General features: G+C 39.9%; 1 protein-coding gene across 3 annotated transcripts in view; it reads left to right on the top strand.

The window, feature by feature from the left end:
• The first annotated feature begins 9,072 nt into the window (after positions 1-9,072).
• The window catches only part of GABRG3 (gamma-aminobutyric acid type A receptor gamma3 subunit), a 411,112-nt gene continuing 398,498 nt past the window's right edge, over positions 9,073-21,686 (top strand). For all 3 annotated transcript variants that reach the window (XM_018563074.1, XM_018563082.1, XM_018563090.1), the window contains exons 1-2: positions 9,073-9,175; positions 11,437-11,585. In XM_018563074.1, coding sequence (XP_018418576.1) covers positions 9,102-9,175; positions 11,437-11,585 — 223 coding nt within the window. In that variant the 5' untranslated portion in view covers positions 9,073-9,101. The remainder of the gene's footprint in view (positions 9,176-11,436; positions 11,586-21,686) is intronic.

The raw sequence follows: 21,686 nt of genomic DNA, 5'->3' as shown, positions 1-21,686 counted from the left end.
TATATATATATATATATACATACATTGTGTATATACATATATAATTTTTTTTTCAGCTTGGAAAAATGTGAAGGTAGACAATGTAAACCAAACCCATATAGTCCTGGGCTGGAGTTGGTGTTTCCTCACATTGTGGTCAACTAGGACTGCCCGTGGGACCTGCAATGGAAGTTATCTCTAACACTATGGATCACTGGAGGAGGCACCAGCAAGGTACATATGTCAGCATAGTTTTATAAAACAGTTCATGAAGGAGTGAGAGTGGGGAGAAATGGTTTTCATTTACCTGTAGAGGAGCTTTGAAGGCAACTGTAAAATAAACTGTAAAAATGAAAGATCTATAGTGCACACTGTGCTCCTGTTTAGAATTGAGGCTCCAGTGATAAATACCTTTACATATGCTGCCTCTTTTTCTCTGACAGCACAGTGTTTAGGTTTTCTGTATATGCATTTAATTTCCTAGCAAGCTGTGACATTATTTGTTTTCTAAGCAACATGTTCACATGCACATTCCTTTGTGCACCTTCTAAGAACAGAAAGAACAAAAGCAGCATTATTTGAATATTAAACATGCAGGGAAACCAGGACTGCATAGTATACATTGAATGCCAGTGTACGTTTTGCAAGAGGCTCAGGCATTGTGCTTGGTATGTGTGCACTTATACAATTTCACCATAGAGATGTATCCCTGTTCTTGTTCATTATCTTTAGTAAATTAGGCCCATCATATTCCATGGAAAAGATAAGCTGTTAAATTCTCCCCCTATGTCCATATGTAAAATGCCATGGCAAAGCTGTTGCTCTTTTATGCTCTTTTAATCAATTGTACATTAAACGTAGGGGTTAAGGTGCACATGCAACATGAGCCTGCATGTGCCTGAATGTCTATGCACATAGCAGTTGTGATCCCTGCACATATCTGGCTGAATATGCATTGATGTTTAATGGGTACGGTGAGGTCCTAGTTTGTAATGCACAATGAACATCCAAACAATCCTGGTTTTGTGCCTACCGTCCCTATAAGATGGACCATGCAAAATGCACATCAACATTTTACTTCAAATGTTTCTGTTGCTAAAAAAATAATAAGTGAAAAAAGCACTTTAATGCATGTACAAGCAAAATAACATGAATGACAGGAACCAGAGCCCCTCTTGATGGTGCTGTGGCACTGGAATCTGAAGTTGTAATTTCAGTGCATACCAGTGGGTGACCCTCAGCAGCCAGCAGCCCTCAGTAATTTCACCAAAAGGTTGCTGACTGCTGGGAGGGTATTAAATCCTTGCAGGGTTATTCACAAAAGGGTGAAGAGTTTGGAGAAGGCAGGGGAAGTGAACAATCTTGTTCAAAATAGCTGATTTGGAAAAATTCTCCAATTCAGCTCACTTTCCAGTTCAGCTATGTTGTCCTAGATTGTTCACTTCTCCTGCCTTCTCCAAACTCTTCACCCTTTTGTGAATAACCCTGTGAAGTCTACTTCACCTCTACATTGTTCCTATGTACACTGGTTTCTTGCCTGCTGGCCAGTAACCTGCTAACCTGATCCTGATTCCTAAGACCTTCCTGATCTCCTTTGGTCTCATCCTGCTTTCCAGCTCCCTTGTCAACTCCTCCCATACTCGCCTCCAGGACTTCTCTAGAGTCTCTCCCATCCTCTGGAACTCTTTACCCCAACCTGTCAGTCTATATCCCACCTTGACTACCTTTAGGCGATCCCTTTAGACTCATCTCTTCAGGGAAGCCTATCCCACCTCAACCTAACCACTGTACCTTCATGTTCTCAAACAATTCATCCCCACACAGCTACCTCCTCATGTATCACTTCCCCCTCCCTTTTAGATTGTAAGCCCTCACGGGCAGGGCCCTCCTTACCATTTGTCTTGAATTGTATTGTGATTGTAATATCTTCCTTATATTTTAAAGCGCTGTGTGAACTGTTGCCGCTATATAAATCCTATATAATAATAATCTGGCTTCTGACCTTTAATTCCAGTGTCCCTCCTTATCTGGCCTCCCCTGATATTTCTTCACTCGTCTGCCTGGCTCTTTTTGCTTTATTACCTCCCATCTTTGATTGTACATATTGTGTATTAGTTAGGGGTTTGCACTACACATGCCTTTATTGGTTGTGTGTCACTGGTGTTACTTACAATAAAACCCTGTTTTTTTGTTCACTTTAATCTGAATCCAGTGCCTGTATATGGTTACACCTAGCCAACCACACACATTGTATAATCTGTGTATGTATGTTGCCTGTGCATAGTGATTTTTGTGAGCATACTTCATGTGCATGTGTAAAAGTATATGGAGTGGGAACCATACTGCTGTATTTTATGTTTGTTTGTAAAATCTGTTTCAACAAGGTCTTTTGACGAGCTACCCAATATTGATTTAAAAAAATTGCTTAACTACTTCATGGATCCTGGGTGAACTAAGGATTAACTAAATTAAGTAGGAGTGTAGAATTCCTTAAAAGTTGATTGTGAAGTTAGTGGTTTTGCATTTGCCAAAATTGTGCTCTAATTTCACCTTGTAGCACTGCATGGCAAAATTGGGGAAAAAAGTAAATGATTTAAAGTTGCAAGTAATAAGCTTTAAAAAAAAAGATTGATTTGTGTACTGGACCTATTTAATGTAGGCACTCCCCATCACTTTAAAACAATTGCAGTGCTATGTTCCCGTTGCCATTAACACCCCATACCATTCTGCAAGTTTTATGTATTTTAGGGTTTCTTGCTGACCACCACAATAAATTGCAATTGTATGTTTGTAAACATTATTGTCATCTGTGCAAATGACAACAGGGTATATTATCACCATGTCCTTATTTTACCTTCTCAGAGTGTATTCATTAAATTTAGTTTATAAAATATTATCATTGACAATGAAGTCTACTGAAAAGAAATCTCTTTATGAATGGACTTCTTTACCAATGAGCTGTATTGTATATACAGCTCATTGAATACATTATGAGAAGATGGAATAAGGACACTCAGGGGGTTATTTACAAAGCTAGCCGAAAGATCAGCCACAGCTACGGCTGAGCCTTCGGCTAGCTTCGGCCGCCTGAGCCCTTCGGTTCTGTAGAATCGAAGGGCTGCTGTGCGGGCTATTCACTATAGCCCATACAGCTCCCGAAGTTGGCCGAGCGGCTTGGTCAAGCCGAAGGCATATGCTTCGGCTCAACAGAGCCGAGGTGAAAGCCAAAGCGGGCCGAGCGGCCGGCCGAAAGCCTTCTACTCACAGCTGGGCGGCCACTTGCAATGACAATGACTTGGTAACCAGGGGATGCTGAACTGTCATTACAATGAGAGCTCAGCGGAGCCGGCTTTGATATCACCGCCGGCTCCACCGAGCTCTCATTGTAATGACAGCTGGTCCCGGCCAATAGAAAACAGTTAAGCGGAGCTAGCTGTCACTGCTAGCTCCACCCCTTAGTTTTCTACTTTTTTTAAACTGTTTTTCTATTGTGCTCGGTACCACGGAGGTCCCCCTTGAGGAGTGAGCAGCCGGCGATTACAGAGCGAATGGCGCTCGACGGCATTCGGCTATTCACTCACTGCTGTTCGGCCCCTATGAGAATTGGCCAAACAGCAGCGAGTAGCCTGCCGGAGGTTCGGCTCAGCCGATCCAGATGTTAGATCGGCTAAGTCGAACTCCTTCTGCACTTCAGTTCGGCCGAACATGCTGCGCATGAAGTTATTTTATGTTCCCAGTAGGGCTGCAACAACTAATTGACTAATCCAAGATTGAAAAAGTTGTCAACGTTTTCAATCATCAATTAATTGGCTTACTATAAGTTGGCCATGTTCACGGCTCCACACACACCATACCTTCTCCCCGCCTCACGCTCGCCGCTGCCAAACCCACCCGCATCCACGCTCCACACGCTGCACCTCCTCCCTGCCTCATGCTCACTGCCCACCCATATCCACGATCGGCGCGGGGAGAAGAAGAAGAAGTAAGGAGGAGCAGGTGTGGGGGGATGACATCTGCCGACAGACCCGATCTCAGAAGCAAGTTGCTGGAAGACTGCTCAGGTAAGCCTGCACTCCCCCCCCCACATGGTGCTCTTTAATGTATTGCTGGGATAGTGGGATTTGTCATCCTCTATAGCTGATAGTACATTGTGCTGTATATTATACACAGCCATGTACCATCAGCTATAGTTTCTTTAGTTTGTTCAGTTAAGGTTTGAAAATGACAGAGAGAAGCTGATTGGTTGCCACGCACAGCTGCTCCAGATTTTGTCTGCTCCAGTTTTGATAAATTCCCCTCAATGTATGTATAATATATTCCTATATAGCTGGTGGTATTCTGCATTGCTGTATAATGTATTGCTGGGATTTATAGTCCTATATAGCTGGTGGTATTCTGCATTGCTGTATAATGTATTGCTGGGATTTATAGTCCTCTATAGCTGTTGGTATTCTTCATTGCTGTATAATGTATTTCTGAGATTTATAGTCCTCTATAGCTGGTAGTAGATGCGGCTGTGTTAAAGTGACAGGGGCAGTGTCCTCCGCCTCCCGGGTCCAACAAACACTACTGTCGCCTATCTAGAGGCAGAGCCAGCTGTACCTGCCCTCTCCCCCGTCCATTCCTCCAGTCAGCGCTGAAGGATCGGAGCGGGGAGGGGTGGAATCCCTGCAGGGAGCAGTGACGGTATGTGTTCGCTCACTTCCCGAACTATTGAGCCGACGTGTGACAGTTTAATTGTCACACGTCGGCTTGAACTATGAGGATGAGTGATTTTCACTCACCTCATAGTTCTCCTTTAAATATAGATGAATATTGTTTTCAAGGTACAGTATATATTAACCATTGCACCAGCTTAAAGTGGACCTGCAAAAAAATAAAGGGATTTGTTTCTCATGTCTTATAGGGAATAAAAAAAAGGTTAATTGTGCCTTAACAGTATTCAGAAAACATCTACCTTCATTTTGAATTCCATCTGAATTATAGTGGTGTACTTCCTGATCCTTACATGTGACTGAGTATAGACACTCCTATGCAAGCAGTCTGTGGATCTATGCCTCTTGATCATTACGTTACCAGCCATCAGATCACCTGTCATCAAGGGGGCTGGTCTGCCATGAGGAAGCAAAGCCCTGCTCCTTTACCAATATGGCTGCCTCCACAGTGAGATACACTGGGGAATAAGCCTTGGTTAGTAAAAGCTGCAGGTAGCCTAGAGACTGTACTAATGACTAGTTATTTGCCCTCTGATTGCCTTTTCTGGGCACTGAATCCACATTGCAGATCCTCTTCAAAGGGAGAGTTTGTTTTCTTTAGCTGGAGTACTGCTTCAATGTATACAATTACATATGTATTAAACCATTTACATGAGAACGGAATTAGTTACACTTGTAGAAAAATAAACCCTAGATGATGGAACCATACTTCGCTGCATAGCTTTTCCATCAGCAAAGATTAGTAGCACTTTCCCTAAGCTAGAAATGAAGAGTTAAGAGCAACACTTTCATGCTGCATGCTTTGGGACTGTAACCAGCATTATGGTCCCAGTTGCAACTCTGTACCATAGATTTTTACAGACTGCTTTCAAATCTTGTATTTCCACAAGGCATTCATTTAATGGAAAGCCACACTTTGTGGGAATGTAATGAAGCATTTTACAGCAAATGCGAATTTGATAAAACACTTTCTTAGAGAGTAAGCCGCACAAATTACATGGTAGCAGTGCGTACATAAGCAGCCGTACATAGGCAACCATTAAAGCATTTTAAAGTGCTGAGCAACATCCTACTACAGGGATAGGTAGCCTCGAAACTTCAGCAGTTGTGGAACAACAAGTCCCATGAGGCATTGCAAGACTCTAAGCCTCCATTCCCACCTAGGCAACAGCGTTTTCGCATGTTTTTCTGCGCATTTTTGTCTAGAGTATTTGGAAATTGTTCTGCATTTTTACAAGTATCTATGTACGCTTGTCATGCGTTTTGAGGCATTTTCAAAACACTTTTTAATAGTGTTTTCAGCTACCAGCTGTGCTTGTGTGGCAAAACATGCCACAAACAATTGCGCTGTGCATTTACTGGCATTTCCATTAAATTCTATGGGGCCAAAAGCAAAGAAATCTGCAAAAATATAGCTCATGTATTTTTTCCAGCAACAGGTGTTTTGCTACAGGCAACAGAATGCTCAGGTGTGAACAGGAGCCATAGAAAACAAGGGGTTTCCTTGTGTTCAGCATTTTGTAGCTCCAAACTTTAAAGAAGAACTATTGGAAGAGTGAAATACACTCATCCCAATAGTTTGAGCCAACATGTGATGCTGCAGCTTTCACATGTCCGCTCTATTGATTGTGAACTGAGCAATTACATTGCCCCTCTCCTCTCCATTCCTCTAGTGCTGACTGGAGGGAAAGACAGGAGAAGGGGCAGACACAGCTGGCTCTGGCTCTAGACAGGCAGAGCCAGCTGTCAATCAGGCAGCGGGGTGTATCCTGACAATATTGTCGTGATCCTTCCCAGCTGCAGTGCAGCTCTGTGCTCTCAGCATATAGCCATCAGTAGTCCCCTATATGCTGAGTTTTGGGTCACAGGAGGTCTAGGTGTGAATGGAGTCTAAATGTCACAGGCATGACTCACTGAGGCAGAGGCATGTTGGAACTTGTAGTTAGACACTAGCTGGAGTGCCTTATCCTGTCTTACTATATGCACAGTAAAACTGTATGAATAATCATAGTAGCTGAAAGAGTCAATGAATATCCAGATCATACTAGAACCTATTTTTGTCAGTAGCAAATGTTAGCTTTCTGAAATGTCACTCAAGTAAATAAGATCTTGGAAAGAGCCTTAGAAAGCAGAGTAAAGTTAAAGGTACACGACAACTGTAGAGTTATGTATTGGAAAGAATAGTTCCAGGAACGCTGTTTATTAAAGCGTTTCCGGCGGCAGCCACAAGGGGATTCTGCAGGCACAGAGTCATTTACAAATGCTGAATTACTTATGCCTCCAAGAGCTGCATTCAAGTAATTGGCAAAGAGGTTATTGTGGCTCCCTTGGTTTAGAAATAATAGTGAAAGCAGCGGACCTGAAGGAAATAGGTTGTCAGTGCTAACAGATGGTCAATGCTCCCTTTACAGGAGAAGGCGCTGCCCACTCTGCTGGTGCTGAATGCCACTCCATGCAGGCATACAACCTCCTTGTCATGCTAAGGCACACTCAGCCCTCTATAATGGACTTTTTAGATCCTTGCACTTACTCGAAGTCTTATATTTAAGCTAATGACGCTATAACAGAATGATCTGCTCTGTCAAATATACATTTACTAAATATTAATGTTTTAAGAATTCAGGAGGGTTTTTTTTTGGTAAAGTAAAACATTTATCAGTGCATTAGCAATCGGTGTCTTTATCACAAGTACAGTTTTCCTAGAAGGGAGCATGCATAAATAAAACATTATAGGCTAATGATGACATGTTGCATAATGGCAACTCATTATCCCCGACATAGGCTAAACAGAGAATACAAATTGGACTCACATATATGACGATCTGGATCTGTCTTTTGCATAGTGCACTTCACCTGAGCATCATTTCTATCAATGTGAACTACATCACATTAAACTAAGTGATTATGATTTTGCAACTTTCATTCTGTAACTAACAGGGTCACTAATGTTGCCTGACAATGATCTAGAGACGGTTAGGATTATTTAATAAGTGCGATGTGCAAGCAACCCAACCAATCAGCAATCATCTTTCGTTGTCTTGACTATGCTGAACCTACAGAATATGAAATCTGGTTGCTCTGGGTTATGCTATTGCTATTTGCATTGCTCAAAGTATCAATGATCAATGATCCATGATTCAACCTTGATATATATCGTGCATAGGAACTTGGGTTGCTAGCAATCCATTGTGCAGATCCTCTCCCTACAACTAAACTGTATAGGTGTTCTGTCGTGTAGATGGTATCATCAAGCTTGTCACTGGCATTGACTCCTATGGCTTGTGATCGCTTGATAGCAGCTCTCTTGCAATGACAGGGCTAACATCAATACACTGTAATGAACTTTCCTGTTTGCAGTTGAGGCTGCTCAGGAGGAAAGATTTGAGATGACTGCACTGTGCATGCGATGTGTCTTGTGTGCTCCTCTCCTGGAAAAGCCAATGAAGTCTTCTATTTAAGAAAATGGAGAGTGATTTATGCTGGCGTGATTGCATTCTTGGTAGTCCTACAAGCCTCTAGCAGAAGACAAGGATGTAGCTTTTGTTTGCTCTCTCCATGAGCACAGATGACACACCTTACAGTACCTTTTCTAGCCTCTGATCAGCTGGAATATGTATATGGACATCTCATGCCTGTTATTTTGGGTGAGTTACGTCGGTCAACTAGTGCTTGCTCCATGTCCGACAATAATGATGCTTCTCAGACTCTCTCACTCCGCCTCGATTTTTAAGGACCGTTTCCTAAGCACAAGAAAAGCAAGAAGTGTATGACTGGATCACATGGGCAGTAATGTACTGACTGAGGCCACCGGCAGTCACCAAGTCACAGAACCCACTTGTGACATATTTCCTCTCTCGCTCTCTGCTACTGGGATGCTCTTTTCGGAGAGGGAGGCTTGCTGCATAGGTGCAGGTAGATTCCCGGGGATCAGGAAGAATATGGTGCTTGAGGATTTAAAACCTCCCCGAGTTGCAGTCCAGTCTCTGCCTACAGTAAAGACAGTCGAGTTCAATCGCTTTCATGCCTGTTGGAACTGAAGGTGTTATTCTTACTCTTTGGATATAGGTGCGCTTCATTCACTGTGCCTTTTGCCCCCTTCTTGCTTTTTGGATTACGAACTGCATTATAAAATCCCATATACATGCGTAGAAGAAGTACAAAAGGAGAGACAGAGTCCAGCTGAGTGTCATTACAAGAAAAGTGCAGGATTTTGTTTTTTCTCTGAACGCAGTTGGCATAGGTCTAAGGAGCCTTGCTTGTCTTTGTATCTGGAAGCATTGCACTAACAACCTACAAAGTAAAGCCAAGGCTAAGTTACAGTCGAAGAGGAACAAAGAGGCACCGTGATTTTTTCTTTACTTACATCACTGTGGGCTCAGTGCATATTCTCATTTTTGTACAGTGTACATGATAACACTGCTTGCAGTCATGTCTGCTAAGCTCCTAGTGCTTTTCCTCTTACTGTTGGTTTTCCAAGCCTGGTAAGTGAAAAATCTAAATGTATTGTGAGTATGTGCTTTGTGTCTTGATTGTGTTGTACTGGCAACGATAGTTGATTCAGTTTTACCAGCTCTCTTTCCACATTTAAATCACTACTCATTCACAGAGTCCTGATGAAAGTGATTGATTGTCCTCATATTAGTGAGGAAATTGAACTGAGCCAACTGATGCTACTATATGTGTGCTGCTGTGTCTCTAAGGAAGTTGGTCTTTCAGTTTATTGCTTTATAAAATACCCCTGGTTTGAAAAGGCAGGCAGTCTGACAAAGGGCAAAGCATTGAGAAGGCAATCATTTTAAGAATGCTCTAATGTGCAAACGGTTCCACTTTCATAGAACAGCTACCTGTTTAAGTATTACTTGCACTTTTTCTATTGCTAACTTTGGAGAAAAATATGCATTTAGCACCCATGCACTGCTTTCCTTCTGATTTCTAATTGTGAGGTTGGCAATCACATGCTTTATAAAGAACCCACTCAATTTTTCACTGCTGGCAGTAACATTTATCTTTGTTTGTTGGAACCCAGCCAATAAACTAAAAAGACTTTTCAGCTGTAAATCGCAGGCTTATTTTATAACCTACAGTACAAAAACCAGTCCTAGTAAACCACAACACTAATTGAAAAAGAGGGCAGCTTTTACTGGCCTGTCCATTACAAGTTAATCACATTATGGTTGGTTGCTACATACTGCTGTTTGTTATTCTGCTCTTTTCAGCTATAAATCGTAGGCTTATTTTATAACCTACAGTACAAAAACCAGTGCAAGTAAACCACAACACTCATTGTAAAAAGAGGGCAGCTTTTACTGGCCTGTCCATTATAAGTTAATCACATTATGGTTGGTTGCCATGAGTTGCTACATCCTGCTGTTATTTTAATCTGCTCTTTTTCAACTTTATACTACTTATTTATGCAGAGGGGTTATTTGTCACTGCTGTTAATGATGTTTATACTCTGTGGTGGGGATCAGTCTTCTGTAAATGAAAAATGGACTACAGCTACGCAAAGTGGATTATAGGCTTCTGATCATTAGGAAATTGTAATAGTTTGTAAGGTAAATGGTACATATATGTACTTATATACAGAAATTGGAATTGGGAGAGTGGTTCTATGGTAAAGTAAGACTTACAAAACGTGCAGTGGACCATTCTATGATGCAGAGTAAAGAAAGTAGCTACCATTTAATCTTCCTGTTTCCCCTTGAAACTTAGTAAGACAGTGTGACTGCCAATGAATAATATCAGACAAGAAGTATGGTGTCTGTATCTGGCTGCCTCTTAGCCTCTAATACATTTTTCTTGTAAGGTCTATGACAAGGATATTAATTCTTTAACATGGACTGGTCAACTTCTCTGTTCCATCTGAGCTCTATTACATTTAGTAATGCCTAAGAGCATTGTCAATGTAATGGCTTATCCTTGCTCTTGTCTTATTTATTGCTTGAATATTGGGATTTACAAATTCTGTAAGGAGGGAAGTTTTGTGTCATGGAACCGAACTACAGATTCAAATTTTTGCACTCTTAGGTGTAAAATGTAGTTCTTTTAACTCTTATGTGTCTATTTCTTCATAGTGTTTAATTTTGCAAAAAAGGGAAAAGGTGTATGGCAAACAATAGGGGACAGAATAACAGTAGAGAATGTCAAGGCCTGAGGGGCTACGTTGGAACAATAATCATTAGCATGGTGTAGCCACATCTCAGCTGCAGTATTTTTGTGAAGTATATCATTATTAATGTAATGAAGCCAGTACAGTTTATTATGAGGGCAGAACAACTAAAATGCTGCTGGTTCTGACTTTCAAAGTAAAAACATAAGATTTTATATTCAGTTGGTAAAATGAGTGCCACAATTAACATTACTGGTATTTATAAATACATTTGTTATGCTAGCAAGCATTGCATTGCTCCATTTTTTAAAACACACATTTTTTTAAAGGTTAAGAAATGTTATGCTATCTAAATAATTACTTTAGTATGTTTTATGGTACAGTAGATAATATGTAATAGCACAGCAGTGTGGAGAAACAATACGTTTCTCTAATACTGAAGACATATTCTAGAAACAATGCTATGCTTTGTTGCCATTTGTAAGTATGTGTTGCTTTCATCAGAAGCATATGGATGTTTATTTCTGTAAATGTACATTCAAAGTGGAGTGCAGACATCCACAAACCTAACAGATGTTTCTAAGAAAATTGTATATTAAAGCATGCATCAGTAAACATTTCATTTTACTGCAGTTCAAGGAAGATCGATGATGATGAATATGAAGATTTAACAATAAACCAAAAATGGGTACTGGCTCCAAAAACACAAGACACGGATGCTACTCTTATACTCAACAAGTTGCTGAAAGAATATGACAAGAAGCTGAGACCTGACATTGGAGGTGAGTTTTCTGTCTTTTTCAAATTAAACTATAAAAATAAACCATGTAACTGGTGGTAACAGTGCAGCCAGTGTGTGTGTGTGTGTGTGTGTGTGTGTGCGCTATAATTTAGTGTACAGTTGATGTTCTTATGTTTCACACTTGATAAAAGCCAAGGAACACACAGACACGAGTGGGCTTACATAATTAACATGCACCACAATTAGCGCAAAGGAATACATTACGAATTATAATAAAACAACAAGATAGCATTTTGTTGTAGTAACAGAGCACTATTTAGGCGCATTTATTGAATTATTTGTATTTTTATTTATCTACAGAATGGTAGTGAGGTAATAGAAATAAACATGACTATGGCAATGTTGCTACTGCCATACAATGAGCAATTGAAAATCTCTGGTTTGGGACTCTTTAGATCATTCACAAAGCTAGACAACACTCAATATAGTGCTACGCCTGAGCATTGCAAATAATTATTCAAAATGGCTTTGCTCACAATATTATTAGCTTGAAATGTTAATATATACTCTAATTGGCTTGGTAAAAACATGTTTGGTTGTCTAGTAAACCACTGCATGTCCAATTTTCTCTGCTCATTTTCTTTAGAGGAACCGTAAAATCCAAATATAGCCTTTTCATGTATGTACAGTCAGAAAAAAAATGTGATTGTTTTTATAAAAAAAAAACCTGTGTTTAGCCAGATGAAATTGTGCTCACTCCAAAGCTCCAATCAAGTGCAGATGAAATGTCTATTTTAAAAAATATATATTATTATCATACTGTATATATGATTCGGTGAACTAAACTCAGAATTAGACAGCTAAACGTTGTAAACCATTTCTTTAGCAAATTGCATTTAAGGAATTTCAATTAAAACAGAAAAAAATAATGTGTCAATAAAGTCTCAACAATACTGTAGTTTGCAGTTAGTTTATAGCAAGGTTGTTGGTTTTTGTAAGCAGCAAAAAGGGGCATTACAGATTTAGCAGTGTCCTTGGTTTGTAGAATGGGAAAGCCCTAAGCTAAAGTCCAGCTCCCAGTGAAAGAAGGCACCAAGGACCATACGGCTTCCCACATGCACAGGAGTAGTTATGTTCAATAATACAAGCACCTGCAGGGATCTTGTGGTGCCCACTTTAATTTTCATTGTAATATGTAAGAAAAACATAGATTTTCTTTTAATATTTATTTTACAAGAATATGCCACATGTGCTCAGTATTAATTAAGAGTATGCTGTAAAGGCAACAGCCTGGGATGAATCTGCTTCTTCATTCGCTCTTCTTTATTAGTCCTTATCATGATTAGTATTATAGATTTCTAGAATAAAAAACAAAGGAAAGCCTTAGCCATATCCTTTCTGTGTAATAGTGAACCAGTTAGTTGAAAATTAGATGGAAATGAAATGAAAGATGCCTAGTACTGGGGTTGAAATACTAAATGCAAATAGGCAGTTTATTGTGCAAGAGAGTTTTCACTTTGCAAGGGAATTTTCACTTAGTTTGGTAAATGAGGGGAAGCTATGCTGACTTCCATCATCCAATCATGTGCAAGCAAAAATACTTTTTTTTTTATGTTCCCTGCATCTAATTGGGTATTCATTGCAAAGTGGATTTTCCCCATATTCACTAAGCTAAGGGAAAATACACTTGCAAAGTAAGAAACCTTTTTGCCTTTAGTAAATCAACCCCACTGAGACCTGTTTACGTAGCTTATTGAAAGTGAATGGCTTGTGTTTTATTACACTACCATTAGTATGTTGCTCTCTTGCCAGGGATTGTGGGATTGGCAACTATTCACTTAGATGATCACCTATGAGAACAGTAGTCCACCTCATGAAGAGTATAAATTAAGGATAATAAAGGAAAGGGTATCTCATTTGAAAGAATTTTAGCAACAATGATATATTATAATTATTAGTGTACAGAAAATCTAAAAAATAAAGTTTGCAAATTAATGAGACTAAATCATTCCATCATTTTGATATGAAATATGCTAAATTTGAGGCTGAATCACTTGGGTAATTCTAACTCCGAATAAGATTAAAAAAAATACTCAGAGGATCCATTTAGTCAAAACTGCCTATCAAAATAAGCAGAGGATCCCGAGATAAAGGCAACTGAAGTAATATATAAATATCAACTTTTCTGCAAGTCAAACTTAGCTCTGCCACTCCCAACTACTTAGGGGTCTATTCACTAAGCTGCCGTAGGCAGATAGCAATGCATTCCTATGGCCAAACATTTTAATTTTTTTTTCTATTCTGACACGGCTCCGTGTCAGAAAAAAGAGAAAGAAATGAAAAAGCAGTGTTTCTAACCTTGGCGGCCGGGAGCGGGAGACTCCCGGAGTGCCAGGGAGAGTTAGGCTGTCTGGAGATCAGTGTCCCTGGTTAGCTGGTAACCAGGGACGCTGATCTCTCTGCAAGTGGCCGGAGCCAGCCGTAAGATCACGGCTGGCTCTGCCTAGCTTTCAGAAGCAGGCTGCCGGCCGAGCCAGGGCATATGCGTTTGGCTCGACTGAGCCACTCAACCAAGTTCAGGAGCTGTGCGGGCTATAGTGAATAGCCCGTACAGCACCCCCTCGGTTCTCCTGAACCAAGGGGTCCAGGGGCCGAAGCTAGCCGAAGGATCGGCCGAAGCTACGGCTAGATCCTTCGGCTGCTTCGTGAATAGACCCCTTAGTCTTCAAATGGTAGAAGAAAAAACACACTCCAAATCAATCAATAACAATGTGTTTGTTTTTTTTTAATCCCTAGTACACTGGCTATCCACCTGAGCTCTCTCTCTGATGCGTTTCACTCAATAAGAATTTAGTCATAGCGTAAACAGCTAACAGGAAGAGGAAATGAACGCATATAGAAAATCACTGAAATTGTCTATGTTTCACATAAAACGCTAAATAAAAAAAATAGGAAATATGTACATTTATACAGATATAGATGTAACTAAATATTTATCAATAGTGATCATACTCATGATACTGTTTCTATTAAGTCATCATAATAATCATAACCATCATAATATTAAGGAATTACCTGTAGTAGTGAGATACATCACATTCGTAGTTTAAGCTTATCTGTAAATGTTTATTTAATGTAAATATCCATAAAACTTCTCAATTAAAAAAAAATGGAAAATGTATCTACACCTCTAACTGTATTTTCTACCACTTGCATTCTTAAGATCTCACATCATACTTATGAGCATCAGTTATGTGCTTAGCTAAATTTGCCCTTTTTTTGTTGATGGTCTCTCAATCTACCGCATACTCTTCTGGTCATCCAACTGCATATTGTATGCTACAGGTATTGCATGTGATACAACAGCTAGCATTACAGTTTACCAATTGTTTAATTGGATATATGTTTTCAGTACATGTGAATATTTAATGAAAATTACCAATATTTTTTACAGCGTAAATATCAAGGACCTTTTCTTTTAGCTTAAGGCTTTAAATTAAGCATACTCCATAATAAAGCATTACCAGAGTTAGAAACTTCAACATTCCCGGATAAATAGGATCACTCTAAAGTGTTTGTATATATTGATTACTGATACTTGTAATATGTTTAAATTCAAAGCTATGGATGGTTGAAAAAATCCTAGATTTTTTTCTCTCCCTTCTCCTTGTTATCAGTTTAATTATTCTCCATTTCACTTTTGACATCTCTCGTTAGATCTCCCCTTTCTCTCCCACTTGCATGCCTAATGCTTAATCTATTGTTTTGTTGTTATACCTTCTCTATTTAAATCATATTTTCACCACTTCATTGGCAAATGCAATCAAATATGAACAGTTATGGTTTCACCTAATATATTGCCCCTTAGGTATAGCTTGTACCTTGGGAATGGCAACTTTTGGCATGCAAAATTGATTTTTTGGAAATTGGCTGTTTGTATGTCTTAGTAAGGATATGTCCTGTAGAATCTTCCTGTCAGGCCAGGATTAGATAATTAACATGTCGCTAAAATCATAAAATAATAATATTTGCTTCAGCATGCCATTTTAACATCTCTTATCCTGAATAGTGATGAGCCGAACACCCCCGTGTTCGGTTCTAACTCGAACTTTCGAACATGGAAAAAGTTCTAACTCGAACTTAGAACTCAATGCAAGTCTATGGGGGTAGAACTCGGAAATTTAAATGTCCCCATTTTGAAGCCTTATATGCAATTTATTGGCCATAAAAAGTGTATGGGGATCCGGGTACTGCCTTGGGGGACATGTATCAATGAAAAAAACACTTTTAAAAAATACAATTTTTAAAGGAGCAGTGATTTAACATCACTTAAAATGAAACATTAAAAATTAAAAATTCCTTTAAATATGGTGCCTGGGGGGTCCCCTTTCACTGACCGTAAAGTGGCGCATCTGTATGATGTATAGAACCTGCTGAAGCAAAAATGACATTTATATACATTTTATTGATATTTATATAGAACTCTAATATATACAGAAGTCTGATTTATTATATATATATATATATAAAATCAGACTTCTGTATATATTAGAGTTCTATATAAATATCAATAAAATGTATATAAATGTCATTTTTGCTTCAGCAGGTTCTATACATCATACAGATGCGCCACTTTACGGTCAGTGAAAGGGGACCCCCCCAGGCACCATATTTATGAATTTTTCATTTTTAATGTTTCATTTTAAGTGATGTTAAATCACTGCTCCTTTCAAATTTTTATTTTTTAAAAGTGTTTTTTTCATTGATACATGTCCCCCAGGGCAGTACCCGGAATAAATATATATAATCAGACCCCGTCAGGTGCAGGACTGTAGCCAATTACCATTTTCGGACGGCGCAGTGCATTGTGGGATGTGCCGTGGTCGAACAGACCGCGGACATCCCATAATGTTCGGCGTTCGGCGAACGCTAGAACATGCAGCCCATCCTTAATCCTGAATCCTTTAATTCCTATCTGCACTTAAAGCCCATGAATACCTTTAAATATATGCTGAGAACCACATTTACATACATTCCCTGTATACCTTTCATTCTGCCTGTCTCCTATTGCAGTCACACATGCAGCAGCACTGTGTTCAGAAACTACAACTGTATCTGATGGCATACACTGTTTTTTTTCACTAGTCCTTCACAGCTGCACACCTCCTGCTAAATGTCCTGCCCACATCCCCATCCACCTCTCTACTTTGCTAGCTTTTCATGCCATGTGGAGCCCATTAGCACCTATTGTGTAAATACCTTGCACTCTATCTTCTCTACTAAGTTTATTTTAATCCAAACCTCTAAAAAAGTCTAAGGGGGTTATTTACGAAGGAGCCGAAGGATCCAGCTATAGCTTCAGCTGATTCTTCCGCTCTCTTGGCCGCCGGAGCCCTTCGGTTCAGTTGAACCAAAGGGCTGCTGTACGCGCTAGTCACAATAGCCTGTACAGCAGCTGAAAGCGGTCGAGCGGCTCAGCCGAGCTGAAGGCATATGCTTCGGCTCGACTGAGCCGCAGTGACAGCCGAAGGGGTGCGAAGGACGAGCTTAGGCCCCACAAATGACAGCTGGGTCCAGCAAATGACCTAGGGATGCTGATCTGTCATTAAGCAATAACAACTGGCCAGAGCCAGCCGTGACGGACGGCACTGCCCAGTTGTTATTCATTGGCTGGGACCTGCTAGAAGGCTCTAGAAGGGTCCGGCCAATAGGAAACTTTGGGCGGAGCTAGCTGTCACTGCTTGCTCCTCCCAATTGTTTTTTTTCTTTTTTAAAATATCTTTATTTCTTTTTTCATTTTACTATTTGATTATATTTTAAAAATATTTTTTCAACTCTTTTCACTGATTTTCTATTCTGCTCAGTGCCACGGAGCAGGCTGAGTCGAAGTCCTTCTGCACTTCAGCTCAGCCGAACATGCAGATCATGTTCGGCTGACCTAAGGCAGCCGTACAGAGCAGATGTACGGCTGATTTCAGCCATTGTACGGCTGAGACCAGCCGTAAAAGCCAGAAGTGAATAGCCGAACAGTGTTCGGCTCACTTCATTTCGGCTCGGTTATTCACTCGGCTGCCTTTGGCAACTTAGTGAATAACACTGTAAATGTTTATTTTTGCAGATGTATATTTGCTAAATGGTTATAATACTAGAATATTATAGCTAATAGACTGACTTTGTACCTAACATCCCCCAACCCTCCTCTGCTTGCTGTTGTGCTGTAGCTTGGCACACAACAAACAAGAATTTTTATAGGAGAGACATCACATTACCTTCTCAAAAGGAACTCAGATGGTTACTTCCAACACATAATATCTCTGCATTGTGAACAGGTCCCTGGCTCATCTTTTGCTGGTGAGACCAAAGACATTCTAATATACCACATCCAAAGGATCTCTCTTCATCTAATAAGGAACTGCAGCATACAATGTTCCAGTCTCTGAGAAGAGTTAGGTGAGCTCTAAACCAGTTTTTATTCATTACAATCTGTCAGCACTTAGAGCCTGTCTCCTCCCACACCAAATGGCCAGCAAACAAAATCTGTCCATGAAGTGTATAGATGAAATGGCAATGTTATCTATTGTATATGTTTCATATGCTGTTTATTTGCTGGAATAGTGACACTGTACTATTTTCTGTAACTTGAACTGCCTTGACAGCTATGTGATCTTGCCAGCACACCTTTGTTCATGTACCTTGCCTAAAGTAGCACAGCAATAGGTTTCATGGGAAGAGTACTTTTCTGCAGGAAGCTGACATTGCCAATAAGTTGGCAGTTCAGATGACCCGTAAGAATGGGGAAAAGAGCAGGCACTGCTAATGGGAAAAGGGAGGAATAAGTTCCAATTTTAACAGTAAGAAAAAAATCTAAGCATTACAGCAATGGTTTTTATTGAGTTCATAAGGCTGGTTCTAAATATGTAAGGTGGATAGTGTGATTTTTCGTTTTCTGGAATGCTGCATAGTATCTTTGTCATGGCGTGCTGGATGTCCGGAGTGTCATCAAATCTGTGTCCTTTTCAGGCATTTTTAATTTTAGAAATAGCCAAAAGTCGCAGGGTGCTAAGTCAGGGGAATAAGGTGGTTGGTCAAGTTTCGGAATGGATTTCTGGGCTAGTAACTCATGAACACTTAATGCATCCTGTGCAGGAGCATTGTCATGGTGGAGAATCCACTTGTCTGGCCAGAGGTCTGGTCTTCGTGGACATCTTCCCAGCTCTCCTTAAACCGCCTATACTATTCATTCTTCATGGAATATTCATCATAAGCCTGTTGTAACAGAGCTAAAGTTTCACTCACACGTTTGCCAATTTTCACACACAATTTGATGTTAATCCTCTGCCCCAGATTCCTGTCACTCATTTTCCGCCAACATTGCAGCACACACATGTTATTTCTTCTACTACTCCGTAAGGACTAGTCAACTGGTCTGCGACCCAGGCGAGTGCAAGTTAGAACATGTCAGAACACACTCGACTGCGAACGGCTGTGTGATTCACCACCATAGTGCTACGCCATTGGCATTACGGGAATCAAATTGTCATAACGCATATTTTCAGGTTTTGATTATATTGACATTATTTATCCAAATAATGTAAAGCTTCAAGATCAATTTCCAGGGAATTGAAGAATTAAAAAACAGACACAATTACTTCCTATCTTCGCTCCAATGTAATCCTCCATTTTATTGTATCACAAGTTGTGTGTATTTAAAGGTAGAAAGACAGTTTTTGAACCACAGGCTGTAAATGTCTATCTTTCCTGTCCCCCCACCAGTTGCTAAAAGAATGGCCACAATCGGGTGATCCATTATGTTGTCATTATATTTATGTACTTTAGGTAGATGGTGAAAGATTAGAGCAAGTGGAAATGCTTCACAATGTTTTTTTTCTATATGTTTATCCATAACTACTAAAAAACCAACATAAGAAATTAAACTTAGTAATTTTCTCTTAAATACCTCGGTAGGGTCAGTTTTTAAACATTGGTATGTACTGTATCTTTATCACTCAGTGTTTCATCACTCCCTCATACTATTTTTGTGCATTTAAAACCACTACAGCACCCCCGTAATAGTTATATCAGGATTCCTTGTTTTATGTTTTCTAAAGCGTTTCTTTTACATCTTGTCACAGTATCCACCTTTGAAGAAAAAAAACTCTCTCCATCTGCTTTGCTGAATGCAACAATTTTCTTTCTAAAAGTTTTGAAATTATTTCAAAGTCAGGTCTTTAGTTGTTTGCATAGGTCTTACTGTTTATTATTTATGTGTAGGTTTCTGATACTCATTAGAACTAAAGGAATGGCTTGTATAAGCTTCAAAACATCATCACATTGTATTCATCACGTCCACCAGTGCCAAAGAATAGTGACCAGATCGATCCGTCAATACTGAATCTCACACCAGGTGGCAGCACTTCACCAGTCAGAGAGCTTGACTAGTAATCTATGCAAGACACAAGCACAAAAGAGTGTCTTCTCTGGTGCAATAATCCTTTATTGCATGCAAAGTGAATAGGTAGCCATACTCACAAAGCTACAAAACAGCACAAAACATCTTCAACATTGCAGAAGACGTCCAGTTGAATATAATTATGTTTATCATGCAACCCTTTAAATAGCTCAGTTTCTTTAAACTTGGATAAATCTCCTTCTAATTTCTTTCTTTGTTAATGGATTTCTTCCAATACTGTTTGTTTATATCTGATTATCATTCCCATCAATTTGAAAGAGGTCTCATCTAAAATCAACGTCCATTCTTTCCTAAACTCCTTCTCTTTAACTTTAATAGAGGTGAAATTTATTTTTATGCTTTGTCCATGAAGGATTCTCTTTTCTTGTAAATACTCCGACAAGGCAACCACATCCCACTACATTCTAGTATCTTTAGGCATTAATCTCCATATATTATTGAAGGTTGTGCAGGTTTCTTTATCATCTGCTATCTCATTATTAAAAAGCCATCATGGAAACTCATGTTGCATCTCTGTAAAGCAGTCTTATTGATCTTAAGTCAGGTGGATTATCTGCCATTTAGGTTTTTGTTTCTACATTTCTACAGTCTTAATCACTTCACCTCCACTGTGAACAAGTTTACATTTAGCAACCTTGTCTCATAGCTTTGATCCTCCAGCCCCTTAATTTGTTTTGTTGCTCTTCTCTGGACTCTCTCCAGCTCAAGGATATCCTTTCTGTGGACTGGTGACCAAAACTGAACCGCATACTCAAGATGTGGCCGGACAAAATTATTGCTTTAGAATAATAAATAAAAAAGCGCCAAATGGGACTGCTCCACCAGGGTTAAAAAACACAAATTTTTGTAAAAAAGTGCAGAGACTAATTGAAAAAAAGTGATGTGGGGTGAGATCTACAGGATGCTGCCCCAAACCAGCCAGGGGGACTGCAAAATCTGGAGAGAAATTTATTTCAGATAAAAGCAATAATAGATGTGAATCATACTCACAAAGGTCGACATGAAAAAAGCATTGTGTATGAATACATGGACCAAAGTAAAAGCCAGTGACAGCTGCACAGCGGAGCCTGTGTACCAGCAGGGTAGGCTGTGATGACGCGTTTCCGGGGTCACGCCCCCTTCATCAGATACGGGCCTCCTCTGTCCCGTATGCATTATATAGCACTGGTGGCCAATAGTGTGGTGCGCTGGGATCACATCGCTCAAGCTACAATAGCTGAGGATGTGTCCGGTCGGACGGCCGTGACGGCAGAGAGGGTTCCCTGTCCTGTAGCTGGCGGGGTAACCCTCTGGACGGCTCTTACATTTCCTTTTTAATACAAGACAGTACGCTGCTAGCTTTGTTTACCGCAGCCTGGCATTGCATGCTATTATTTAATCTGTGGTCTACTATGACCCCCAAATCTTTTTCTATTTCTGACTTCCTAAATTTTTCAACATTAAACTCATCTGCCATATAGTTGCCCACACCCCTAATTTGTTCTGGTCCTCCTGTAATGTTACATTGTCTAAGCCCATGTCTATTAGCCTCCCAATTTCAGTATCATCTGCAAACACAGAAACATGACTATTCACACCTTTCCCAACATCATTAATAAACAGGTTAAACAGTATTGGGCCTAGCACAGAACCCTGGGGCATGCCACTCTCGACCTTAGACTAATATGAAAC

The sequence above is a fragment of the Nanorana parkeri genome, unplaced genomic scaffold, assembly GCF_000935625.1.
Source record: "Nanorana parkeri isolate BGI_ZX_2015 unplaced genomic scaffold, ASM93562v1 scaffold21, whole genome shotgun sequence".
Lineage (NCBI taxonomy): Eukaryota > Metazoa > Chordata > Amphibia > Anura > Dicroglossidae > Nanorana > Nanorana parkeri.
Note: the sequence above shows the minus strand (reverse complement) of the source record. Positions and strands in the feature narration are given on the sequence as shown.